Below are 12,113 nucleotides of genomic sequence, written 5' to 3'. Positions count from 1 at the left end.
GAGCATCATGAATGCAGTACAGCGCAAATTCGTTAGTTGGGTATTCGCTAGTTGGGATGTTCGTTAGTTGGGTGTTCGCTAGTTGGGGCATGCCCCAACTAAAAGACACTCTTATGTCAAAACTGAAAGTCAAAAACTGATTGACGTTTGAATGTCATTGATTTCAAGAGGTTCATTGGTTGATTTCTGTGGCGATCCAGAAAAAGCATACTTTGAAATTCAATGAAATTTTATTTTTTGAATTCATATTTCGGAATGTTTATAATGAAATAAATGTGTTAAATATATCGCTTCTTCCATTCAGCATCAATTAGTTTGTGTCGCAGAGAGGTTAGTTTACTAACTTTTGAAGGTCATGTCTGATGTATTCAATCACATTATCCAATCTTTTTTAACTAGTGGCAACGTAGTATGTTTGTGCTTTATCGGCTTTTTCCCGGCGGTGTATCCATTTCCTGTTTTATGTGAAGGAATTTATCAAAAAATAATTGATGGCAAAAAGAACATTAATGACATACTTTGTCACAAAAAAAACAAATTTAAACTGGAAGGAAACAGCCAACTTTTGTGAATTGTAAAATATTTCTGTTTGTTTTTTATGAAAGTAAACAAAAAATCAGCGTTTCCCTTGTGTAATTTTTGTCAGCTGTCAGTTGCCCCAATTAACGGATACGATTCGCTAGTTGGGGCGCAGTCGTGACCCAACTAACGAATTTGCGCTGTATTGATGACGACACAGACGTGAGTAAAAACGCGAGACAAGATGATCCGAATGATCCCCAAGGCGCGGTAGACAACGCAGCTAATGTTTCATTGCCAAGGAAGAGGATCAACACGCAGCAGTAAGCTGCGGCAACAAGACCTGATAGGCAGATATTCTGGAAGTTAATTTTAATTTTTTGCACAGTATAAAAAATCTTAAAAGTCCCACGGCTCAGTTATGCTAATACGTTGAGCAGTATCAAATAAGTAAGAAGGAAAAATATGCGAAGCAACAAGCTTTGCCGCGTACACTCTTCATTGAGTACCAATTACGCTAAGAAACGAATGAAACGGTAAATTGCAGCAGATGTGGTTGAAATATGTTTTTGCCTACATCGTACAATATATTGTGGTCATACCTTATTGTACGATCTGCGGTGTATTTTTTGGTATAATTTATGCAATTTTACTTTCATAGATTAGTTGCTTGTTGTATAAATTATGATACTGTAATTGTAACAGTATCATAATTTATACAACACAACATGCCGCATTTTAATTACAATATGTTTTCAAAGTAGTTCACCAATGACACGACCTGAAACTTAATGAAAATTGCCAAACAAAAAGTTTTCATGTTATTTATCGCCAGGTACAAGCACATTGAGTTACCCCTCGATACGCAACATAAAATAATTTCTGCAGCAAGATTTTTCGTTTATTGGATTTTCAGTTGCTGAGCAACCGCATATGTAATGTTTACAACTTTTAAAAATCTTAAGTCGTTGTTGATACTTTATCGAGTTTTTCCAGGTATCTCCAACAATTATCTTGATATACAATAACTGTAATAACCGTTTTTCGTTAAAACTATTTCTAGATTATCAAAATTTCTTTCAGTATACTCAGATTCCCAAAAAGATTGCCTTCAAGAAAATTATTGCACAGAGAACAGACATCCATGATCGAACAAAAATATTTAAAAAACGTGTGTAAACATTTGAATTAATATACGATAAACACTAGCGCCACCACACCAACCTATCCCAACTATCCGTCAAATCCATTCTTGAACCGGTTCGAAATCCTGAATGGATTCAGTATGGAATCTTGCTCAAAGAAAACAACCGATTCCGACTCTATCGGTTGATGCGTTTGAGCTGGAATTCATGCTGGAAGTCCGAACCGGTTCCGGACTAGTTTGACTGGGTAGAAGAATAACCGCTGTCAATTCTGTCGAACTCAGCCACAAAAAACATGACGACAGTAGCGCACCTGGTTTGGATATCCCAACTACCTTCGAAACCGTTAGAGATTTTACACAAGTTGAATGCTGAAGATGGACGTCTGTTCTCTGTGATTATTGTTTCTTCGCAGCCTTAGTGCACTCTTTTTGGCTTCCATTTGCACGTATTGATTCAGTGGAAGCTTATTAAGAGCTGCCTCTATGGTCTTTGTTGGTGTACTATACATTGCTCCTGTTATGGCCATGCAGGCCAAGCGTTGTAATTTGTCTAATTTTTTCCGGGCCGTACATTGCTTTGTTTTCGGCCAACATACTAGTGCAGTATACACTATCTTGAGTCTTACTGTAACCGTGTAGATCCAATGAATCATTTTAGGTTTAATCCCCACTTTTTTCCAAAAGTTTTCTTACTTATCCAGAGAGCATTTGTGGCTTTGCTTATTACCTGCTCTAAGTGTAAGTTCCAGTTAAGTTTCGCATCTAGAATGACTCCAAAATATTTTGCACTTGACGAATATTTTAGGATAGATCCATTAATTGTCAGACTTTTGAGCGTCACTTTTCTTCTGCGAGTAAACGGAACCAAAACTGCTTTAGAGGGGTTTATGTTTAACCCTTCTCCTTGGCACCACTGGAAAGTGCAGTTCAATGCAGATTGCATTCGGTCTGTTATGATGTCGTCGAACTTCCCACGAACTATTATGACCACGTCGTTAGCAAACCCAACAACTTCAAAGCCTTTTTCCGCAAGTTTATTGAGTAGCTCGTCTACAATAAGCGACCATAGCAAGGGCGACAATACACCTCCTTGAGGACATCCCTTGGTGGTCGTTATTATTATGGACGATTCCCCCAATTCAGCAGATGCTTTTTTGTTATTCAGCATTTCCATGATCCAGACTTTAATGCAAGGATCAAAGTTTTTTTTCTCCATTGATTTTTTTTTATCGATTTGTAAGATGTGCTATCGAAAGCACCCTCTATGTCAAGAAATGCTACTAGAGCAATTTCTTTTTTCTCGAGAGTGCTCTCTATTTTGGTTACTAATGTATGTGGAGCTGTGACAGTAGATTTATTTGATTGGTATGCAAATTGAGATCTACTAAGGGGATTTAGTTGTAAATATTTTGATTTTATGTGTTCGTCAATTATCTTTTCCATGGCTTTAAGCACGGTAGATGTTAGGCTTATTGGTCTAAAAGATTTTTGGTTTTTTTGCTTGTTTTAGGAATGAAGACAACGCGAACTTGGTTCCATATTTTTGGTATGTGACCAAGTTTTAAACTTGCTTCGAAAATTGTTGTTAAGGAATCAAGCAATGCGTCTCCACCCTTCTGTAGAAGTGCAGGAAATATACCATCCCTTTCAGGAGATTTGAACGGTTCAAAGGAATTCACGGCCCATTCAACTTTAGATTGTGTGAATATGGTGTTAGGTAGGAATGAGTTGTTGCTCGTAGCCCTAGCTGGCCTCCTGCTCTCTTCAACCCCTACATCTATACTAAGTTTGACCCTGGAAAGTGTGTTTCCATCATTATTTCCAGAGTTTCTTTTGTATTTATAGTAAAATTACCATCTGGTTCCTTTAGATTTCCTAGGCCATTTGAATGGTCTTTAGAAAGTACTTTTTGTAGTTTTGCTATTTCTGGGGTTTTTTCAATGTTCTCACAATAGCTCCTCCAGGTTATTCTTCGTGATTTTCTTAGCTCTTTATTATAGGTTGTCAGGGCCTTTTTATATTCTTCCCATTGGCCCGAAGTTTTTGCTTTATTAAAAAGCTTTCGAGATTTTTTTCTTAAAATATTTAAAGTTCTATTCCACCAAGGAACACCTCTGTTTGAGATTTCTTTCTTAATTGGACAGCTGGCATCATACGCCTGTATAATTCTTTCAGTGATATCTTTTGCAACTCTGTCCAATTGTTTTGTTGATTCAATTGTACTATTCGATAAAGTGCTATCAGATTGCATTTTTGACTTATACCTCTCCCAGTTGGTGTTCCTAGGATTTTTGTAGACAACTTTGATTAATTCGCCAGCATTGTACATACTCAAACACTATGTGTTTATGGTCAGATAAAGATTCTTCATCTGAGACATGCCAGTTTTTAATATTTGTCGAAAGTATAGGACAAATTGTTAGATCCAATACTTCTTGTCTAGTTTTTGTAACAAATGTAGGCTGATCTCCTTTATTACATAAATCGATATTGTTCGAAGATATGTATTCAAAAAGGTCTTCGCCTCTTCTGTTAATGTCGGTGCTTCCCCATATGGTATGATGGGCGTTCGCATCGCACCAAACAATGAAATGTTTATTATTCATTTTTCAGAAACTAATAAAAGCAGTTAATTCGGGTGGAGGTACCGTATCCATATCTCCGGGGAAATAGGCTGAAGCTATATAAGCTTCGGTTTTCCCCCATGTTATGGGAATCTCCAATCGAATCGCAACTACATCTTTGGTAATAAATTGTGATATGGGTACGAAATTGATCCCCGTTTTTATTAGAATAGCTGTTCGAGGGTTAGGACAATTTTCATCATAAATCAGCTTACCTGTTTGTGCATCTATTCCAAGAACTTGGTGATTATGCGCCCAGGGTTCTTGTATAAGTGCTACGCATATACTTTCTTTCAAGAATCTTCGGCAAAGGATTCCTTTGGCATGATGTAAATTTATTTGCACGAACTTAATGTTACCAGCCATCTTTTGTTTGTTTTTTTGTTATTTTTTTCTTTTCTTTATTATTTTAGTGTGGATTGTCTTGTATGCATCTGGTCTTCTGAGAGCCCAGCGCATTTTTGGTCCTTTGAAGGCCCAGAGTGAGTTTGCTCATTAGACCCAGAATGATATTGGTTTTTTGGACGCCCAAATATAATCCGATTGTTTTGAGACCCAGAATTCTTCCGGTCCTTCGAAAACTCCGGAACACTCCGGTCCCTTTGGGACCCATAACCTTTCCGGTCTTCTGGAGGCCCGGTAAACTTCCAGTCCTTTGAAAGCCCAGAAACTTTCTGGTCTTTTGAAGGCCCAGCAACATTCCCGTCCTTTGAAGGCCCAGAACGATTTTGGTGCTTTGAAAGTCCTGAATGTTTTTTGTCCTTCGAAAAGCCAGAAAGACTCCAGTCCTTAAATTGCCTAGAGGCGTTCCAGTCCTTCCAATGCCCCGAAGAATTCCGGTCCATTGGTTTGCCTGAACTTTTCTGGTCCTTCGTGAGCCAAGAGCTCATCTGATCCACTGGGGGCCCAGAGTGACTCGAGTTCTTTAAGTTCCCAGAAAGATATTGGTCGTAAAAATTGCTTTGGCGATTTTGAGCTAAAAAGGGGTCAGAATTTGACTTTGAATTTAATTGTTTTTGAAGGACTCTATATTCGGTAAATTTTTATCCGTTTCACTGGATTCCGGGACATTTAGGTTTCCAGTACTTACCGGTTCCTCGTCATTTGATATTAGCATAACATCTGACTTGGGCTTATACATACCTTTTTTCGTAGTTGTTTGCCCAAACTAATAAGGAAGTTACTCGCTTTAAAATGTTGCATGGAGGCCTCATCAACAGTGAAGAACCATTCAACGTGTTTCTCGAAAAGAGTGTTACGTCGAATTATTTTCCATCTGTCGGTGCTCAAGCCATCGTTTTGGCTCTCTATGTAAATCCTGATAGTGTCGTTGTCGTCATTTACACTTTGAGGGAAAAAGTCAATCATTACGTCTAATCTTGGGATATCGTTCGCGTCAACTACCATTAACTGAGCGTTTTCCCACGGGATTAGCGTAGGAACCACAGAGTCTAGCCAATCCGCCGTTTCCGTGTCTAGACAGTTTACAACCAGATGTCCGGTACGTTACCAGCAGTTGGTATACTTAGGCTTGCAAGACTCTTTCCTTTGCTCTGTGATTTTTTGTAGAATGGCCTCCTGTACGATATTCAGTTGGTTCATCGTCAGTTGGATTTGTGGGTAGTCCTTTGGCAGTATTCCTACCTTTACCCATTTGGCCACGTCACTGTAGGTCGGTTGTTGTTCTCCGGAGATTGTTGTTGATTGCTCTTGCCTGATAATTTTCATCCGTTTGTTAACAGAATGATGGGTGTGCATTCCTTTTTGCTTTTTAGGAAGGGGTTTTCCGTCACTATTGTTACTGCTGTTAATGTTCCTTGGTCTTTTCGGTGTCGATACGTTTTGCGGCACTAGAACCATCGAAAGCGCTTCTTCCCGACCATGCCTACTCTGCAGAAATTTTTTAAACCTCTTCCATTTCGCTCCACTTAACTTTGGCTTAAGAGTTTGCCTTTGTTCATTTTTCTGTCGATTTTATTGTACCTCTTTGATGGTGACATTTATCCCATCGTCCTCGTCGGAGTTTAGAATGGGAGATGAAACTGAACCTGCACCCCCAACATCATCCATCGAACCACTTTGCAGAAGATCATTTTCTTCATCGTTCCCTTCTACCTCCATCGTATTTTCGGTTGCAGTATTTATGATGGATTCTTCGATTGACTCCATAATTCTGCACGATACAACGTATTTTTATTTATTTATTTACATTTATTTAAAGAGAAAAAAACAATTTTAAAGTTCCCAAAAAAGGATGGAAAAAAGATTATTTTTTATCCTTTTGTCGGCGCCGCGCACTATTTTGAGTGATTTGCAGTTTCCCTTATCACGTATCGGTAGTGGTAGTGGTGTCTCGATAGCACCTACCCGCTCTCTTGCTATGCGATAAATTAGCACTGGTACTAAACACGCGTCTATAGCCGGCACATTTGGGTTACTTTTTATTCCCTTACTCTCCACTACCAATACCCGCCTAATTACTATTTCACAATGCAATATTTTGACAAGGGGGCTTGCACTTTTCGGCGTTTTTTTCGCATGAAACACTGCAATATCCTAATGAACTCCACTTGCACGATGCACTATGGCACTTTAATTAGACTTTGTTTAAAATTTTGACCCGAATGGGACCACTTTGAATGTTATATTTAAGAGAATAAAAGAAGCTTATATCCAGCTAAGTAGCTGTCTTACTCAGGGTCATTAGAACAGGCTCAATATCTTTCGGGCTTAACTTTTGTCTTCGGCTAATGGGGGTCGAGCTTAGGCAGCATAACTACGAATTACTCGAGTTTACAGCAAATCTCCTGGCATACACAGACTTGTCCATCTTTTCCGTGAGAACCGACAAAAGAAAAGCCACGCAAGATCACCACTGAAAACCTGTCGACGATTAGCATCAATCAATGGTGATTGCTGCTGTTCATCTCTGTTTGCCTTTCGAATGTCGGGATAGATTTTATTAGACTATTGTCACTGCGCTTACAGTCGTAGTGGGTTTGCTACATTGTGTAAGGTGGTGGCTGTGTCTAAATAATAATTAGCACACATTAAACTTGGGTAATACATACACACAGAAAAAAATATTGGTAAAACTAAGAGTGTTCCGCTCTTAGCAAAAAAACCAACGTCAACTATTAGGTTGAAAGTAAAACTTTTAAATTAAGAATAATAATCAAAGTAAGTTTTCCTTTTAAGCAAATGAAGAATAGTACTCAAAACAAAAGTTTTATTTTTAAACTAAGAGTATGCGTTGGTTGTTTTTTGCTAAGAGTGAAAAACTCTTATTTTTACCAACATTTTTTTCTGTGTGTAATTTTCGACGCGTTTTTGAGCATTTATTATCAAATGCGCCAATTCAATTCGTCGCATCAAAATGATTGAATGGCTCGTTTCCAATGAAACGTACAATATTCTAGTACAATTTTTCTAAATAGTATTACTCTTTTAAAAGTGTGTAGATTTCTAACTACGTCTGTAGGAGGCTATCAAAAGTCTGTAAAATACACACATTTCTGTAAATCTGGCATCGCTCGCGTTGAGCGATAAAGCAAAATGAAATCAGCAACACTTTGCTTCCAGCGCTATCTGTGAGCGGTTCTAATGTAGAATCGCCAACAGCATGTTGTTGTCGTCGTGTGCCGAGTTAGCTCGAAGCTACTCCGACAACTAATTTTCGGTTGTGGTGCATACCATTCTTGCTTTAGTGTTTTTTGTGGATCAAAATTTTCTGTCTGTGGTTAAAAAATGGAATTAAGTCTGAACTGTTAGTCGCAATTACTGGTGAAATAGACTAGATAAAATAGCGTCGAATTATTGTGATATTTTACCAAATGTTTGAGTGTTTTATTATGTGTTGTTTCGTTGAATCGCTTCCAAATGATTGTGACTAAAGCTGGTTTAACAAGTTGGCCAACGGTCAAGTGATTTTTGTTTAGTCTTGCTGCGAAAACAATTTGCGGCTGGAAATGGAATCCGGCGTTGCTGTAAGTGTTTTTAATTGGCTGTATAATCCAATACGTTTTTATATTTTATTCTACGTAGGCTTTTGATCCGAACGATCTTATCAGTTACTCGCCGGAAGAGTCGGAGGATGATGGCGAACCGCCACCTGCGCAGCAGGGCTCACAATCGGTCCGTCGACCGCAACAATCAGTACAACCGGAAGGAAGCTCAGTTGATTTAGCCGCCATTTCCGGCGAAGAGATACAACTTACTGTGCCATCCGCGTCCCACGTAACGGTTCAGCTTCGTAGTCCTTTGCAGGGAGCTCGCTTCAAGTGCAAGTTTTGTCCAACTTTTACCAACACGGCCGAAGATTTCATCAAACACTTCATTATGCATTTCGGTAGGAACAGAATTTCTTATAAGCAGATGTCCCAGGAAGAAGTTCGCGCACTACCGAATGCAAACGAGAAATTTGTCTGTGGAGTTTGTGGCCGTTGCTTCGAGGTGCGTGATGATGTTAAGGATCATATGATTAGCGATCATGGCTTTGTTGAGGCGAAACCGAAAGATTCACACGAAGGCCCCAAATCGAGTCCATGCGCGGGGGTTGCGGTAAAGAAGAGGAAACTGGAAGACGAATTCGTTGATTCGCAGAAGTTATCGATAAGTGATAGTTCCTCCTGTTCGTCTGATGAGGTCAAGGAGGAACAGCTTCCCATGGGACAAACCACTACGGTCGTAACGGTTCCGCAGCCTGTTATTAGTGAAACTGCACTAGTAACACCCGCTGCGGTAATTACTCAGCAGTCCTCGTTGGTTCGCGAATGCCAATTGCCACCATCTTCCGTGAATCAGCAGCAGTCGCAAAATCAAGTTGGACCAACTAAGCCAGTATCAGTCCCTCTCCTTCCTAAGGTGGACCAATCGGAAGACGCAGAGCTTAACGAGTTTCTTCAGCCGATGACACTGAAGCAACTCAAACTCAAATTGCTAGCCGGTCTAAAGCTGAAATGTCCTCAAAAGGGATGTGTCTATAAATTTGAAACTCGCGCCAAAAGAGACATCCACATCAAGTGTCATAATATCGAACCGATACTAATTGGTCCGGGTGGGCCAGTTCCAACTGGAACCGGAAAAGATGAGAAAAAAGATAACTTCAAATGTTACCAGTGCGGGATTGAGTATCCCCGCTGGAGGGAGTGCTCCCAACATCTCTGGAAGCAGCATCAGGTGGACACAAATATGTTGAAGTGTCCGGTTTGTGATGTTAGGTTTGATTTTGCTGGTAAGTGTTAACCATTCAGCTTCCTACTTGTATTTTTTTCGTATGTTTTCGTTTTTTAGTCAAGGTGTACCGTCATTTGCAAACACATCGACCGGTTAAGGCTTTTGCCTGCTCGTCCTGTACAAAATCTTTTGCGACGAAATCTCAACTATTGGTTCATGAAGACATTCACAAGAAACAGCTGCTATCGCGTCCTAAACCAAAACCGGCCTCCACCACAAGCGGAATCGCTGATGGTGGTAAGGCACTGGGAACCGGCGACGAGGAGCGTGATGTGGATGCTGAAGATGAAGACGATGAGCCGAAAGATCCGGACGGAAAACCCGCCGACAAGCTACCGTGGTACGCGGAACGAAAATGTGACATTTGCGGGCACATGTTCAGCACATCGAAGGTACTGTCCAAGCACATCAAAACGGTACATCATAAGATCAAACCATTCATCTGCAGTGTGTGTGGGTACAAATCAGCCCGAAAGGTTACGCTGACGGTAAGATTATGTACTTCTAAGTAAGGTGTTTAATTGAAGAATTGTTTTGTATTTGGTAGATTCACATGCGTCAGCATTCGGGGCAGAAACCACTGGAGTGCAAAGAGTGTCAATTCCGGACGGCGGATCCAAGTGCACTCAAGTATCACGAGAAGCGTCACACCAAGGTTAGTGAGAGGAATTCTTACCATATCCATAATTTGATCCTAAAATCTGCTATTTTGCAGGACAAATGGTACGAGTGCAAGTTTTGTGGGCTACTCACCATCCAAGCCAGTGCCCTGAAGACCCACATCCGTCTGAACCACCCGAAAGAGTATGAATCGATCAAGTGCGATCTGTGCAACTTCACCTCGGTTAATGCGGAATTGTTGACGCGGCACAAGAGCGACCACAAGGCCGGTTTGATCAAGAGTGAGGATTCGCACGATTCGGTGTCTTCTAAGCGTTCGAAGAATGCTCCGGAAAGTTCGTCGGATTGTTTCTTACCGATAGAAAGCACGGATTCGGTGGTTCATGACGCCGGTGGATTCACTATTCCTGCTGTGATCAATGCACCAGTGGCACACTCGGAGGAAACGCAGTTTCCTACCTGATAAGTGCGGGGTGTATCTTGTTTTTTTCTGCATGTATTGGACGTTGTAGTATCTGCCTATATTTGTTTTCTACACTGTGTTGGTTTCTACTCGACACAGTGTGTGCATGTCGATTACTACTGTAGTAGCATAAATCATGTTTTATTTATTGATTAGTTTTACGATGGTAACCAATTGACTGTATTCTACGGTACAATATTTGTCACATTATGGTTAAACAGGTAATTAAAGTCAAACATGCTTGCTATAGTAAGTTCTTGTTTTTTTTTAATTTTTGTTAATTCTAGTTTGAAGAACTCCGAAATTTATCGATGACAAAGAATACTTTTGGAAACCGAAATGATCAAATACTACTACTATTCTGAGTTTTGTTTATCAAAGAGCGCCTAGACATCACTCTTCTACAGGAGTCTTGGGAGCGCAAAATCTTTGGCCTAAATTCCTCAGCTCACACCAGTAACGACCAGTTTACTCAGAGTTGCAGTTTTGATAAACAGAGCAGAAAAATTCTCGCCAATTACAAGATTCATTCAACGAGACGTCGTTGCAATAACAGTGGAGGCACCGACGGCTAGGGGAAAGCAGGAGATTGTGATCGATTCTGCCTAGTTCCCTGGCAATGCAATACAGCACCACCTTCTGAAATAGATGCCCTCACAAAGTGCTGCAGAAACATAAACAAACCCTTTATCATTGGATGTGATGCCAATGCACATCACACAATATGGGGTTGCACGGATATAAATACCAGAGGTGAGTACCTTCTAGAATACCTTTCGTCAAATGATGTCAATATATGTAACAAGGGAGTTGTACCTACATTTATGGACGCAGTTAGGAGCGAAGTACTGGACCTTACGTTATGCAGTGCTCAAATAAGGGAGAAGATAATAAGAACCAATCTCCAGCAAATATGGATAATGCAGCAAACGATCTACAAAAGAGTATCATAATCGCCTACAATGCCAGTTACCCTCTTGAAACGAGGTCTGTATCAAGGAGCTTTTATTCTCAGGTGATACGATCCTCGAAATCGCCGATCAGCCATGTTGGTTCTAGAAACGATAGCTAACAACATTGTTTACTATATTCCCATGCATGTTTGCTTGGATTTCGGTATGTAAACAAAGTTTTTCGCCGTCATATTTCTACTCCACAGCTTGCTGCACGCTTACCTCACTCCTCACCTAGTTACTGCCAAAGACGAAGCACCTTATAACTCTAAGCACCTTGGTCTGTATGTCGTGATGTTCCCTGGTGGAATGGAAATCTAGCAACACAGGAAGGAAACTAGGCGCCTTTTCAACAAAGCGAATATTATTGGTAACTGGTCAAACTACAGGAACGCACTTACAGAATACAAGGCCAAAAAACTATCAATACGCGAGTTTTGTGAAAACACTGGAAACTTTCCAGAGGCAGTTCGCCTCCAAAAAGCCTTATCAAAGGATCACACAAATGGCCTAGGGCAAGTGAAAAAAGGCGATGGTTCTCTCGCAATTGG

The 12,113-nt window shown here is 40.2% G+C and overlaps 1 protein-coding gene across 1 annotated transcript; it reads left to right on the top strand.

The window, feature by feature from the left end:
- The first annotated feature begins 7,997 nt into the window (after positions 1–7,997).
- On the top strand, positions 7,998–10,862 carry LOC131690970 (zinc finger protein 569). Its single transcript, XM_058977083.1, has 5 exons — positions 7,998–8,276; positions 8,335–9,523; positions 9,583–10,013; positions 10,073–10,180; positions 10,241–10,862. The coding sequence occupies exons 1-5, from the start codon at positions 8,259–8,261 to the stop codon at positions 10,607–10,609; spliced, it is 2,115 nt and encodes a 704-aa protein (XP_058833066.1). The 5' UTR covers positions 7,998–8,258; the 3' UTR covers positions 10,610–10,862.
- Positions 10,863–12,113: the final 1,251 nt, after the last annotated feature.

Source organism: Topomyia yanbarensis, chromosome 3, assembly GCF_030247195.1.
Source record: "Topomyia yanbarensis strain Yona2022 chromosome 3, ASM3024719v1, whole genome shotgun sequence".
NCBI classification, from domain to species: domain Eukaryota; kingdom Metazoa; phylum Arthropoda; class Insecta; order Diptera; family Culicidae; genus Topomyia; species Topomyia yanbarensis.
The sequence above is the reverse complement of the archived record's forward strand: the minus strand, read 5'-3'. Positions and strand labels throughout refer to the sequence as shown.

Coding starts and splice junctions, on each gene's coding strand:
- LOC131690970 (XM_058977083.1), top strand. Junction 10,014..10,072: donor CCCGAAAGGTTACGCTGACG/GTAAGATTATGT, acceptor TGTATTTGGTAG/ATTCACATGCGTCAGCATTC. Junction 10,181..10,240: donor ACGAGAAGCGTCACACCAAG/GTTAGTGAGAGG, acceptor GCTATTTTGCAG/GACAAATGGTACGAGTGCAA.